General features: G+C 36.2%; 2 protein-coding genes across 2 annotated transcripts; one reads left to right on the top strand and one right to left on the bottom strand.

Annotated features, from left to right (window-relative positions):
• Nucleotides 1-2,265: 2,265 nt before the first annotated feature.
• LOC129033252 (olfactory receptor 14A2) lies at nucleotides 2,266-3,261 on the bottom strand. The gene has a single exon (XM_054481500.1). The coding sequence runs from the start codon at nucleotides 3,224-3,226 to the stop codon at nucleotides 2,282-2,284; it is 945 nt and encodes a 314-aa protein (XP_054337475.1). The 5' UTR covers nucleotides 3,227-3,261; the 3' UTR covers nucleotides 2,266-2,281.
• An 11,295-nt stretch (nucleotides 3,262-14,556) lies between these two features.
• LOC129033244 (olfactory receptor 14K1) lies at nucleotides 14,557-15,501 on the top strand. The gene is given in 1 exon segment (XM_054481488.1): nucleotides 14,557-15,501. A coding segment is annotated over 1 exon segment (945 nt).
• The last annotated feature ends 214 nt before the right edge of the window (nucleotides 15,502-15,715 follow it).

Genomic DNA, 15,715 nt, shown 5'->3' with positions numbered 1-15,715 from the left:
CTGCTAGCACTTGCCACACCACGAAAAGGCTGAAGCACCAGTCAGCTTGTGTCCCCATCTTCAGCAAAGGCTAGTCAAAGCATCTGCAAGCAACTGCAGCCTAAGCCACTAAGGAACTCACAGAAACTACTGACATTGATAACAGCAAAAGAAATCATACAGTGGCTACAGTATGGTGCATATCCAGAACCAAAGCCAAAGCAATCTGCCCAACCAAAATTGAAGGCACATATATAGTAAGAAAAAGTATTTCCTTACAGAAGCTACTCCATAAACCTGGAAGAAGTGACTGTTAAATGAGATGCACAGATATCAACATAGGGATGAAAGAAACACAAAACAGCAAGGAAACATGACACCTACAAAGGAAGATAATAATTCCCCAGGAAGACCCCAAAGAACAGGCATATAAAATGCCTGAAAAAAATTATTCTCTGAAAGAACCCGAATGAGATACAAAAGAACACAGATAAACAATACAAAGAATAAGAAAAAAAAATCATGATCTGAATCAGAAATTCAACAAGAAATTGATACCATAAAAAAGAACAAATAGAAATTCTGGAACTAAAACATTTAATGAATGGAATAAAAATGTAATTGAGAGCTTTAACAAAATACTAGATGAAGTAGAAGAAAAAAATTTTGAACTTGAAGACAACTCTGTTGAAATAATTCAGGCAGACAAAGAAAAACACAAATACTCCAATTTGATTATTATACATTATATGCCTGAATCAATATATCATACGTACCCTATAAATATATACAATTATTGTGTATCAATAAAACTAATAAAGTATAAGAAAAAGAGTACTATAATTATAAAATATCAGATGCTACTAAAAAACAAAACGGAGGACACTGAAAAATCTCAGCAGATTTTCCACAATGTATGTAATTTCTCAAATATTTAAACCAAAAACATTTTACCAATATAATTTAACTGACGGTAGGGTAACAGTCTTTTCTGTTTTACAACTCTGCCCACTCAACTCTGACAACAGGTAGATGTACACGTCAAAGTAATCTATTTACGTTTAGCATATATTTTTTCTTTAAAGGGAAAGAACAAATAATTGTGTGATTTTCCCTTTGGTAGAACTTAAAGGAAATTTTATGTGTAAGATATATCATGAAAGTTTAATTTAACCTTATTTATATTTTTAGCATCTTATTTTGGTATGGTAAAAATCAACATAGCTGTCAGAGGATATTTGAGACATGATTAAATAAGATAACATGTGACTCAGAATTAATACCTGGCCATCTAGTTAATTCAATGGTTAATAAAACATTAGTAACATGATTGAAAAAAGATCATAATAATTGAGAACAATCTTAGGAACATTTGTATTTTTTCTTAGATAAATAAGAACATAACGAAGTCAATATAAAACTCAGAAAGTTATTGTAATAAGACACAGAATCTCTAGGGGGGTTACATAGAAGGTAAAGAAAAAGGTTTCACATTGTAGACACTAGTGGTTAAAACGAAGGAAGTCTATCACAACTCAATGACTTGGGCAATCATTTTAACACATTTCCAAGCTTCTTTTCAGAATCAGATTTAAAACATTATTCTTTATACAGGGAGAGGTAAAGGCCTTTCTGAATTATAGACATGCAGACACATAGAAACACACAGTCCTTAGACCTTTGGAACTCTGCCTGTTCTGTTTCTGGAAATACTATTTACTGGATGACCACCATTTGCCTAGGAGACCTTGGCTCAGACATGTCTTTTCACCTCTGCTTTAGGTGTCCTGAGGACTGTTTACAGATCTGGGCACACCTCTAAAATGGCCTTAGCTTACTGTGTTATTTTTGCCTAGTATTCTTCCTGAGCACTAGCTAGATTCTCAGGGGAGTCGCGTGTGAATTTTATCTGGGTAGTGCAAATTATACTGTACTCATTGAATCACCTCAGCATTTTTAATTTGTTCTCAGTGAATAAAATAGAGAAAATGGGTTATTAAGAGACCAAAGATGAAAGCATCTTGTTAAACAGAACCAATTCTTTCAGTAAGTTATAATACAAAGACAGAAATGCTTTGTCATAGAAGAATACCAAATGATTACTATAACACTATATATTATCCTGATGTAATGCAATTAAGTAACCTTAGAAATAGTCAGTTAGGCTCTTGAGTATTTATTTCTTCAGGGAAAAAATAATGTGAGTATGTTGCTTTCTTTTCTCAGGTCTTTCCAAAGTTAAAGATAAGGAAAGTTTCTTGTGATCTGTAAGGCACTATATCACTGACAGAACTTGAAAGTGTTAAATGAAGTAAACCTTCTGACCATATGTTTTCTGCAACAACCTTATCAGAGCACATTTCATGTCATTGTTCCGCAGGCTGTAGGTTACAGGGTTAAATACTGGAGGCATCACAGTGTAGATCACAGAAAGCAGCCTGTCAATAACAGATGGTGAATTTGAAGGTGGCTTAAGATAAACAAAATAAGCAGTTATGATAAAAACAGTGAAAACAATGAGATGGGGGAGGCATGTGGAAAAAGCTTTGGACTGACCTTTAGTGGTAGGGATCTTCAGTACAGTGGAGAAGATATAAATGTAAGAGATCACAATACAGATGAAACAAGAAATGCTTAAACACGCACCAACTCCAATACCTGCATAAATTACCATGAGTGTTTCAGAACAGGAAATCCTTAGTAATGAAGGAACATCACAGAAAAACTGTGGAATCACACTGGAGCCACAGAAAGGCATGGAAAATGTGCCAGCTGTGTACACAGTACCAAAGAGCCCTCCAATGGCCCAGGAAACACTTGCCATTAACACACAGACGCCAGTATTCATGATTACCTCGTAGTGCAGGGGACAGCAGATGGCTACATAGCGGTCATAGGACATGGCAGTGAGGATAAATATCTCACCTGCTGAGAAGGAAGTCATTAAAAGTAGCTGGAAGGCACATCCTAGAATGGAAATGGAATTGTTGTGGGTTAGGTTGTTGACAATGAATTTTGGGATTGGAACAGACGCCAGGAAGACATCCAAAAAGGATAAGTTCTTCAGGAAGAAGTACATGGGTGTTTGGAGCTTTACGTCTAGGGTAATGAGAGTAATGATGAGAAGGTTACTCATTAGGGCTGCCAGGTAAATCAGTAGGAAGAGCAAACCATATAAAATCTGCAGCTTCTGGACATTAGAAAACCCCATAAGAAGAAATCCTGTCACCAAGGTGACATTGGCCATACTAGATTCTCTTCAGTGCCTGTCAAGGTGAGAAAATATGCAAAAAAAGAATAAAGGAGAAAAAAATTAAAAAATTAAGCTATACAGACTAGCAAGAGTCATATTGATATACAAAAATATTCAGTGGAAAGGAGTCATGTACCTACCTAAAATGGCTCTCCATTTACTTAAAACTTCATTGTTCATTTTTTAAGATAAACTCCATGAGTAATGTGTAAATTCCATTATACTTTATAAGAGTTTTACCTAATCCTATAGCCTCACACTTAATTTGTTACGAGACACATATAACTTGACTAAACACAGAAGCTTTTCCAACCCACTGAGAATTTGCATCAAATTATTATTATGCCATGCTTCATGGTGAATCCTTTGCTTCCAGAAAAGCAATCCAAAGGCCCATGTCTTTACATTGTGTTAGTTTCCCTAATATCCTATACAGGTGCAAAATATCAATTATCATGTGATGTTACAAACACAAAGTCACACTTACAGATACATTGAATCATCTAACAGGTAAATAACCTTCTCTATTCTAATGATAGTAAGCAAGGGAAAATAAACAAGGATTTGTTGTTTAATGTTTGTATTATCTTGAGGTCATGCAATTCTAACATAATGAATATTTCATTTAGTGTAGAAATAAAAAATGAATTATTTAGCAAAATTTCATGTTCTTTGAATGTGCACATGTGTACTAAAGCCACATCATTATAAGGGTGGTTGATTTGTTTATAAAGGAATTTTGACAGGGCACCAAGATAAAATGGCTTTCCCACCCTAACTGAATGATTTTTCTTGATCATGGTCAGTTGTCCATAATTTGCTTTGTAAAACTATCAAATATCTTCTTTCAATGTTTAAAATATTTCCCTCAATTATTAGTTACTGATGCAGAGTTATTTATTGAAAAGATCAGAAAAATGTTCCATATATATCAGACATCAAACTAGTTTGTAGAGATTTAAAAAATAAACAACTTGTATTTTTACCCTGGGAGCTTGCTGTTAATGGGAGGAGGCAGAAAAAGAACAAATAAATTAGTAAACAAGATAAACTCAGATTGGGGCAGGCATTAAGATAACATAAAGGTGTTATTTTAGAGATTAACCAGATGAAAGGGCTTTCTATGTGGGTGACCTGGGGGCTGACAACAAAATGAAGAGAAGAAATGCAGGACAAAGATCTGTAGAGAAGATGCTTTAGGAAGAGAAGCTTAAAAAATAAAGTAAAGGTGATGGACATTTGGATCACATGTGGAGAAGCAGTATATAGTGAACTTGGAAAATGTGATAGAGTGATTAAATAATTCTGAAGACATTTATTAGCTTACTTCAATGGTCAGTCTGGAGAAATACACAAGGAAGGACAAAAGGGAGGAGGAAGGATATAGAAACTGGCCATTAAATTTAATTGTTTTTTTGTCTGCCCTAAATTTCCTTAATATCTACAAGATTTTTAAAATTTTGGTTTGGAGCAGAGAGTAGTTTAACATTTTACCAATAGAAATTTGAAATTAATACCGTAAAATAATTCCAATTCTTCAACCACATGAACACAGGATTACTCATCAGATGTCCTTAAGGAGATAATTCCATCACATCTACACAAGGGTAGAAATATTTCTCCCAGAATAAAAAGTTTAATTTGTCAGTTGATTACCTGAAATTAAAACAAAACATCTAGCTTCCTTCATAAACTCCGTGTCAACATAGCACATGGTTCCATTTCTAGACTTTTGATAAAATACTCAAAGAGCTCTGCAAAGCTGTGGTAGTTTCTTCACATGGAAGGATGCATACTACCACAGTGAGGAAGGCTATTTGCCTTTCTTTTATTTCAAATTTGACATAATTTGGAAACTTCTATAGTCAAAGGGACTGCAACAAATTATTTTTAAGGCACTTGGCTAATACTTTAGAATTCCCCAAAGAAAAATGTCTTAAATATTTTCTGAATCACCTTGTTAAGTGATTATCTCTTAAGACCATTAGCATTATAATCACATGTGTTTTCTGTAGGGAGGAAACAACTGTTTCCAACATAGGTCCAGAACATTCTGAAATACACTGTTAAGGACATGACTCAGTCTTTTAGCAGAAAAATAATAAAGTACTCAAATATTCCCTTAATTCTACTTATCATAGAGTTATAGGCTATAGGACAGTGATAACCAAACTATGTAATATACTGTATAATAATCATTTGAGCACTTTTCCAAAAATGAAGACTCCTGAAACATACAACAAGCCAACATAACATAGTTGAAGATTTGCTTGTAGCTCTGTTCCCCTTTAGACTAAGAGTTTATATTAAGCCTATGGTTAAGTTACTTAGAATGGTTTCTTTTTATTTTCTTTTGAACATGGTTATGTTTTTCATTCGAAGTATAGTTATTTCATTCGATTTGGCTTGCATTTAATTTTAAAGATTTTTGGCCTTTACTTTTGTTGACAGTTTTTATATGTAAAAAATCAATATGCTTCTCCAAAGTAAAAATAAACACAAAAACCCCACAGAATACTATTCTTAATGAAATGTCACTCTCTATCCTTTCCACCCCATTGCTCGAGATCTATAGAAAAGCAGTTTCAGGGTTTACTGGTTTATTGTTCGTATGTTTCAATTTTACAAAAAAAGATTTGCTCATGTTTTCTTGTTACTTATAGCATGCGAGGTATACTCCCTTACATTTGATTCTTTAATGTAATAAATGCTGGCAAACATTAGATACAGTTTATGGAAACTGCCTTCATTATCATTATTTTTTAATGGTTGAAGAATACTCCAATGTAAATATAGGTAATAGTTTATTCAATAATTACTGTATGTTTTGGTATTTAGTTTTCAAAATTTTGTGGTTATAAACGAAGCTGCCAAATAGAAACCTTGTGAACATTTATTAAATTACAGTAGGTACACTTCAGGGTATTATATAAATGAGTCAAAGGTGGCTCCTGTAGATTGGCCCTCACATAGTTTAATTCTTCACAGCAGGCTGTGACAGTTAGCTCAAACCCTGATGACACCAAACTCAAATCCTTACACATCCAGTTGATTCAAACATAGCAAAAAAACCTCACGTGTTAGTCATATATAACCTGCCTACTTCTACCTGCACAACTGCACCCAACATCTGCTAGCTACAATTAAAATTAACCCTGGGGCTACAAAACACTTCAAACCACTTACCCTGCCAGATAATTTCTGTTTTTTACTGTTTTATTTCCTGTTTCTTTTCCTCCATTTCTTCTTTCCTGCCATTTTTCAGTGATTATTTGAATAATTTTAAAAATTTCTTTTAAAATTTTGTTGGTTTTCTAGCTGCTTTTTATTGTGTAAAGCTGCCCCAGGAATGAGAAAATATACATACTTAACTTTTTCTAACTCTACTTATAATTGATAATGCACTGTCTTCTTGTAAAATAATGTCTGTGGCATTTACACATGTATTAGTCAGGGTTCTCCAGAGAAACAAAACCAACTGCATAAAAATATATATATATTTGAAGGCCTGGAAATGGGAACTCTGATGTTAGAGGGCCGGGAGACGGTTGCTATCCCAGCCCAAGAAGAGGGTGTGAATTCACCTTTCCTCTGCCTTTTTGTTCTATCTGTGCTCTCATTGAATTGGATGATGCCTCTCCACATTGGTGCAGGCCAGTTTCTTTACTCAGTCTACTTATTCAAATGCTAATTTCTTTTGGAAACACCATGATAGACACACTCAGAAATAATGTTTTACCAGCTACCTAGGCACTGTTTAGCCCAATCGTATTGACACATAAAATTAACTATCATAGCCCATATATGACCATGTCTGATACTATTAACTTTTTTTAGTATTTCAGTATATTTCTTGTATTATTTATTTCATTCTAAAGATCTTACTTCAGTATTTCTTACAGGCAGTTTTGCTGTCAACAAATTCCTCTTAGGCTTTTTTAATCTAGTGCTGTCTTTATTTTTCCTTCATTCTCAATTGTATTTTTGCTGGACATAAAATTTTTGATTGATAGTTGCCCCTCCAAACCTTTCAACCTTTCAGTATGCTGGGGATGTTTTTCTATTCTCTTTGTGTAATCATCATTTCTAGTGAGAAGTCATTCATTATTCACAGTATCTTTTCCCTTTATGTAATATATTACTAATTTTTTCTTGCTGCTTTAAAGATTGGTGCTTATACTTTGCTTTCAATAGTTTTACTAATATTAATTTTTGTTTGAGTTATTTGTGTTTGTGTTCTGACTGCTGTTTTTTAGCACCTTGTACCCACAGACTTCTATTTCCCTCAGATTTCAAAAAATATTGGCCATTATATCTGTAATTATTTTTTCTGGCATGTTCTTTTTTTTTCTCCTTCCAATTCATCAGCTTAGATAATTTATATGCTCTATCTTCAATGTACTTACTCCCTCAGTAAAATTTTAATTTCAGAAATAGAAATTTTCAATTTTATAATTTCTATTTGGTTATTTTAAAATGTTTCTATTTCTTTGTGGAGAAATCCCATTTATATACTGAGATTTCACATGTATTGAAAACATATTTTTTTTATTAATTGAGATAAATGACCAATATAAGTATCTCTGTCTGTTTGCTTCAACATCTGGTTCATCTTGAGGTTGGCCTAGATTTGTTTTCTTTTCACATCTTAATGGGTTTAATTTTTAGATTCCTCATATGATGGGTAGAATTTATCCTGAATATTATGAATGCTGAATTGTAGAGATTCTACGTTTTATTTTATTTTTAAGTGAGTATTATTTCTACATATCAACAAGCCATTTCTTGATTGGTCTTGAATTACAATTTTTATTTCATTTGCAGCGGCTTCTATTTCATTCAGATCTTGGTATGGCTGAATATCTTTCGGTCTTTCTGTGCATGTGTGATTCAGGGGTAAGCAAGAGATGTGGGTAGAAAGTGTTTGGCCTAACTTTTTTTTTGTATTTTACTTTAAAGATCTCTTCACTCAGGATTTATAGTCCCTGTCTTCTCTTTTCTGGCACCCCAATCCAGAAAAAAATAGGATCTATCTCTATCCATTTTGGCCAGCATCGTAAGCTCACCACTGTCGTGTTGCTTTATGAATTGCACATATCCCAACACTGAAAGCTGTGATGGAGGAAACTAAATGGTTAAGTGTCCTTACAACACTTCTCCAAGTGAAAAGAAACCTTTGGCCACAGTCTGCCAGCACTTATTCAGGTGTTTTTTATATTATGTTTAGGTTTCACATGTGCTTTCTGTGGAGAAAAGGAGTGGTCTGAGGAGCTCTTTCCTAGTCCATCTTATTTGGAAGTAAAACCTCTCTTTTGGCAAAACCGAGCACGGCCTTACCAAATGACCTAGTGATTTGGTCCCTTGGTACTTACCCAAGTGATTTGAAAAGTTATGTGCAAACAAACCCTGCATATAAATGCTTATAGAAGTTTTATTTATAATCACCAAAACTGAAAGAAACTAAGTATTCCTTCAGTAGGTGAGTGGATAAAGTGTACTTCAACAATACAGTAGAATACTAATCATCAGTAAAAAGGCATGAGATATCCACACAGCAACATAGATGAATCTTGGATGCATTTTGCTCAGTGAAGAAGCAAGTCTGAAAGTCTGGCTTCTTTCAGACTCAGCACGTCCTTCCCCCAGGCGGGATATGTTTATAGTAAAGTCTTTTTGCCTGGAGTGGTCCTCTGATCTGGGAAAGCTCTGGCCATGCTATGGTTACTTTTTCCACCCTTTTGCCATTCCAGGAGGGATTCTTTCTTGGCTTTTATTTGAGAGCCTTAGTGGGATTCCTAGATATAAAACCAATGAAAGTACGAGGTGCCCCTGAGACTGCGGCCCCCAGTAGTTTCCTACTCTCACACCATCCTGATGGCATTCAGAAATTCATCAAAACTTGTGGTCCTTCCGGTTTATTATTTCTGGGGCTTTCGTGCCTAGTGAGCGGATCTCTCTATATTCACGCGTCTCTAGATCTAAGGATTAGTTCCATAATAACGGACTAAAGATGAAAAATGAATAGATACAGTTACCTCATTATCAGAAAACAGATTAGAAAGATTTGAAGAAATTTGTGACAAAAACCCTCAGTAACCTGGTATTGAAGGTAACCTCTTAAACTGATAAAAGGCATCTGAAAAGAAACAAAAATCAAAGAAATACATTGGACTATGGAACAATTCCTATTTTACAAAACCTTCTGAACCTTAAGGAAAGACGTTTCCTGTTTATCTGTTCAATCGTGCTACCTGCTCATTCTACTCCCTCACTCCATGTCCTTTCTAGCCTTCCTCACTCTCCCTATATAACAAAAGCCCTTTCTGCCTGACCATTTAGAGGACTACAGGTATCATGTTTGGGGAAATTCTTTCTATTGCAATACTGTTTTTGAATAAGTTATCTGCTAACTCAAAACCAAGAAGAACAAAAACAAAAGCCAACAAAATGAACAAAAGACAAAACACTGCAACTAATATCATAGTTAATGCTGAAAGCCAGAATGCTTATTCTGTAGATCTGGATCAAAAAGGATTATTCTCTCACCACCTCTATTTAGCCCCAAGTAGTGAAAAAAGGTAAGAAAAAGAAAAAGAAAATTCATTAAAAATGAAGAAGTGCAACTTTTCCTCACAAAATAAATATCTACGTAGACATTTTGAGAAATCTACAAAACAGCTACTAGAGCTACTATGCTAGTTAAGAAGATTGCATGATAAAAATCAGGCTGTTACATGGTATTAAAAAACAAATGGAAATGGAAAGCAAAAGCAATATCATTTATATTATGTTACAGGTTGAACTGTGTCCTTCCAAAATTCATCTGTTGAAGTCCTAACCTCCAATACCTCTGAATGTGACTGTATTTGGAGAAAAATCCTTTAAAGAGCTTATTAAGATAAAGTGAGGCCATGAGGGTGGTCCCCAATCTAAACTTATTGATGCCTTATAAGAACAGGGATTAGGGCATGCAGAGAGACCCTGGGGGCACGCATGCACAGAGGAGAGGCAGCAAGACAGTGTCCATCTGCAGCCCGAGGAGAAGATTCAGAGGCAACCAAGGCAGCTGACGTCTTGATCTCAGATGTTTAGCCTCCAGAATCGTGAGAAACACCCACTCACAGATGGCATGTTTAAGCCACCCCATCTGTAGTATTTTGTCATGGCAGCCTAAACAAACAAATACAGATTTGGATCAAACTCATGAAGTATTTACTGATTAATTTAACAAAATAAGCTTGGGGTTTGTGTACTGATATGTACTGAAATAACAAAATGTTTCTGAGAATCTTTTAAAGACTTAAAAATGTAGGGATATACCATGTTTGTTGCTCAAAATACTCAATGTTGCTACAAATAGTGTTTTCCACATTGATCTAGATTCAGTCCCTGTCAAAATCCCTAGGAATACCTTAAAAATCGGTAAGCTAATTTTTAAAATGTAGATAATGAAGTCCTATGGGGCTGGATGTCATATGTCTCTTACGAAATGTCATAAAATGATGAAGAAGAAGGTCTAATCTAAACGTCAACTTTGCGATGAATGTGGGGTGTCCACAAGAGGTTGCTGAATGACAGAAACAAGCTCTAGGCAGCATAGAGGCTGTCCCCACCAGGATATCTAGAAAGTCAGTCATTCAAAGAAAACTAATGAGCAAATAACTGGAAATTATGTGACTATAGTAAGAATATTACATAATAATAAGAATCACTATAATAAGAATCTGAAAATAAACTGCACCTCATCCCAACCCTGGAGAAGACCCTGCTGAGGTTCATTTTGTTGCTGCTTCCAAGAGAAGCCTGAACTCGTAGGATGCTCATGAAGATGCCACTGCCATCACCTGAGAATGAAACAGATGTTGGGAATTCGGTGCTCTTGGGAACTTTCTATACAGACATCTCTAGTCATTTGTGAGAATCTGAAGGGACGTTATCTTCACTGGAGGCTTAAATCCAGAGTGAGAGCGGAAAAGAAAGATCCAAGGGAAGTGTGATGGCTCCAGGACTTAAACAAATCCATGTTTCAGACCCCAAAGTCAGAGCACTGCATCTCCCAGTGTCCTTCTCAGTTGAAACTGGACTGAGATTATTACACTCAATTTAAAGATTCTGTGTACACACACCTAAATTTAAGTTGTTACATGCAAATGAATGTCTAGGATCCATTAGTCACATGTTATGGATGCAATAAATAAAGGTTTATTCTCATGAGACGCAGAAAGATCTCCTTTTCTGTCTCACTGGAGGAAAAGGTAGTGGCATCACCTCTCAGATCTGAGGTGGGAGTGAAGAGCTGGATCTCCAGGGCTTTAAAACCTATGAAATAAAATATAAGCACAAGTAAAATTGTGACCTCCCGGGAGAGTCCCATGTAGTCAATGAAAGTCTGTTTAAAGCTGCTTTAAAAGCCTTGCTCCTTCTTGGAGAAGGAAGTGCCTGATATAGAGGACATCAGGCGGAGCTTCGAGACTGCACAAAAGAAACAAATACTGATACATAGAGGACAGAAATGGTCAATCGAAATCATCGTGAGTTTAACCCGGGGAGTTGGGGTCTTGAAGCAGGAATCAGTAAGCATATAGGAAACTGTTTGCAGCGTTCACTAAATCTCCCTAAGAATTGCAAACTAGAGCTCTCTTTGAACAAAAACTGAAAAGAAGCCCTAAATTACTTAGACATTTCATTTTTATTTTCTTCTCTTCTGAAATCATTTTGAAATAAAAATAGAACTGTTTGGGAAAGCATTCTCACCGGCCTTTGTTATGAATGTTGCTTCTATTGATCTTACTCGAGAATGGAAACATTTTCCGGAGCTGAAGACTCCATATAGGCCTCCCCTCCCCTCCCCTCCCCTCCCCTCCCCTCTCCTCTCTTTTCCTCTCCTCTTCTCTTCCCCTTCGCTCTCTCATTCTCTCCATTCCTCATATTCTTGACAAAAGTGACAAAATTTGTTGTTAATATGATATAGAAATGGTAAAGAAACATATAAACCTGAACTTACCCTATCTTCCCAGCCTCCTTAGATACCCCTTGATTTTAGGATTATTTTGTGTATTATATGTATTTTCCCAGTTTTAGATTGATTGAGACTCAGATTGCATATTTTTATTTAATCATGTGGAATTTCCCTGGACCAAATAAGTATATAAATATAATGAGGCAAAGCTTTATTGTTATTAATGTTATCTGTAAAGAAAAGCACACAGACTTTTAAACTAATGCTATCACTCATTTCATATGTAAGCATGTGAAATAAGGTGAAATACAAATCAAAAATGAGAATGAAGGGATAAAAATCTAGCACTGAAGTCAAACATCACTGCTGTGGAAGGAACTCAAAAGGACACTCACTCACTCCCTGAGCTACCCTGGCCGTCTCTAAAACACACAGGCTGATGCAACAGAAACCAGGATGGACGGTTTGCTAGTTTGGAGGTAGCTCTTGGGGTATGTAGACACTGCTCGAGGTTTTATTCCCCAGCAGGTTAAACAAAGGAGGCTTTACGTTTGGGGCTTCCATGAATTAGCTCATGTTAAGTTATGAGTCAGGCTCTCCATTATTGCTCTAAAGCTAGGGCCAGTGCTTTCTCCAACAAGAAAGCCCAAGGTTTGCAACATAGTAAGAAATTTCCATTTGCTCATGAGTCTTTTCAACTTAAAACGTTATTTTATTTAATTTTTGTGGACATAGAGGGGTCTCATCTTGTTGTCCAGGCTTGTCTCAAACTCCTGGCCTCAAGAGATCCTCTGGCCTCAGCCTCCTAAAATGCTGGGATTACTGGCATGAGCCACCATGCCTGGTCCCTTTTCAGCTTTAAATCGCTTGTTAATTTAGTTCTCAGAAAATCACCTGTACTGAAATGGACGTATTCTGTGAAAGTTAGAGGTACGACTGCTCATCGTGCAAAAGCTCTGTTTATTCTTGCTCATCCTCTCGGCTGTGTGTGTGTGCATATGTGTGTATAGAGAAGGGGGAGAATGTATGTAGTAATGGTCTGCTACATTCTCTTTCAGTTGAAAAACTGTTGAGCAACAAAGTGAGACCCTCTTGTGTCTACACGAATAAAATATTTTTTAAGTTGAAAAGACTCAAGAGCAAATGGAAATCTCATGCTATGTTGCAAACTTTGGGTGTTCTTGTTGGAAGAAGCACTGGCGGTAGCTTTAGAGCAATCATGGAGAGCCTGACTTATAGTTCAACATGAGCAAATTCATGGCTGCCCCAAACTTAAAGCCTCCTCTGTTTGACCTGCTGGGGAGAATAAAACCTAGAGCAGTGTCTACATACCCTAAGAGCCACTTCCAAACTAGCAAATCGTCCATCCTGTTTTCTGTTCTGTGTGTTTTAGAGATGGCCTGGAAAGCAAAGGGGAAAGTGAAAAAATTGCCATTGAAGTGATATTGAAGTAAAATCAACAGAGGTTCTAAAGACAAGATGAGCTGAGGGAAAAACATGGCCAAAACTCTTCCTCACGTTGGGGTGTGTGAGTGATCTCAGATGACAATCTCTAAATGTCTTTGACATAAGAGGACACACTGCATCTCTGGTTAGATGCAGTAGGTATCCCTGTCTGTCACTTCCTCTGGTTAATTAAATCCTTCCTATAACATTATGTTAATCATCTGGCTAAGTCTCAGGTTTTGTTCTTTTCATGAAAAATGACACTATATGTTTGAAAAATGATTTGTGAAAATAATGAGTACTTTTTAATTTTTGTGCTATGCTATGTATATGGACTAAAGAAAGAAAAAAATGATACTATAATCACATTTTTGCCAAAGGAGTAAACTTTAATGCAAAAATGGGAGAATAATCTTAACATCCTTCAGTGAGAAGGGGATAGTAAATTAGTGTATCACCTGAGGATAATAACTATTTTAAATATTGCAGTAAGTAGCAAGCAGAAATTTCATTCATAACATTTAATACACACAACACTACATTAACCAGGATATTTATACATGAAAATGTATGCCCTATTACAGTTTTATATATAATTGCATAGCCAACCCTGTAAATTCCCAATGGAAATAAAATCACTCAAAAGTCATTTCAAGTAATGAGGTAGAGAAGTGAAGTTCTTGGCTTCTTTCACAATAAATCTTAGTCCAGGACTACTAAGTGTTACACTGATATACCCACAGTTGTTTTACACCTGAGTCAATGAGAAATATAAATTGCTTGATATTTTTAAACTTTTTGTCTAGCCCTTGATGCCATACATACCTTCATTCAACAAATGAAGAAACAAATGATATTTTTTAATATTAGTATGACACTTATTTTCCTTTACTCAATAAGGCGCTTATAATTTTGAACTATGACCAATCAGACACAGATGATGGAATTTTTGCTTATGAGATTTACTGAGAATTGGATGCTCCTGAGGCTGTATGCTGTGCTCTTCTCACTGATTTACCTCACGGCCATGCTGATGAATTTAGTCATCATTCTCCTCATGATTCTTGACCATCGTCTCCACATGGCAATGTACTTTTTCCTCTGACGTTTGTCCTTCTTAGACCTGTGTCTCATTTCTGCCACAGTCCCCAAATCCATCCTCAACTCCGTCACCTCCACTGACTCCATCTCCTTCCTGGGGTGTGTGTTGCAGCTCTTCTTGGTGGTACTGCTGGCTGGATCAGAGATTGGCATCCTCACTGCCATGTCCTATGACCGCTATGCTGCCATCTGCCACCCCCTACACTATGAGGCTGTCATGAGCAGAGGGCTCTGTGTCCAGTTGATGGTTCTGTCCTGGCTCAACGGAGGGGCCTTGGGACTCTTGGACACAGCTGGAACATTCTCTCTGAATTTTTGTGGCTCTAATGAGATACATCAGTTCTTCTGCGATGTCCCTGCCCTACTAAAGCTCACTTGTTCTAAAGAACATGCCATCATTAGTGTCAGTGTGGCCATTGGGCTCTGTTATGCATTTTCATGTTTAGTTTGCATTGTAGTTTCCTATGTGTACATTTTCTCTGCTGTGTTAAGGATATCACCAAGACAGAGACAATCCAAAGCCTTTTCCAACTCTGTGCCTCACCTCATTGTTGTCACTGTGTTTCTTGTAACAAGTGCTGTTGCTTATTTAAAGCCAGGGTCAGATGCACCTTCTATTCTAGACTTGCTGGTGTCTGTGTTCTATTCTGTCGCACCTCCAACCTTGAACCCTGTTATCTACTGTCTGAGGAACAAGGACATTAAATCCGCTCTGAGTAAAGTCCTGTGGAATGTTAGAAGCAGTGGGGTAATGAAAAGATGACTAAAGTTGAAGCTAGGAAGTAACCTTTTTTGTTGTTGTTGTTCTGCCATCCACTAGTTGTTTAAAATTATCTCTATTTTGGTATCAAAATGTCGTGGAGTCTTGCTACTGATAATCTCAAGTAGTCAGTTTTAATAGAAATAGAAAGCAACTATTTTCCTACAATTTTTGCACTTTTTTTTTTTGAGATGGAATCTCTCTCTGTTGCCCAGGC

This window comes from Pongo pygmaeus, chromosome 1 (assembly GCF_028885625.2).
Source record: "Pongo pygmaeus isolate AG05252 chromosome 1, NHGRI_mPonPyg2-v2.0_pri, whole genome shotgun sequence".
NCBI lineage: Eukaryota > Metazoa > Chordata > Mammalia > Primates > Hominidae > Pongo > Pongo pygmaeus.
The sequence above is the reverse complement of the archived record's forward strand: the minus strand, read 5'-3'. Positions and strand labels throughout refer to the sequence as shown.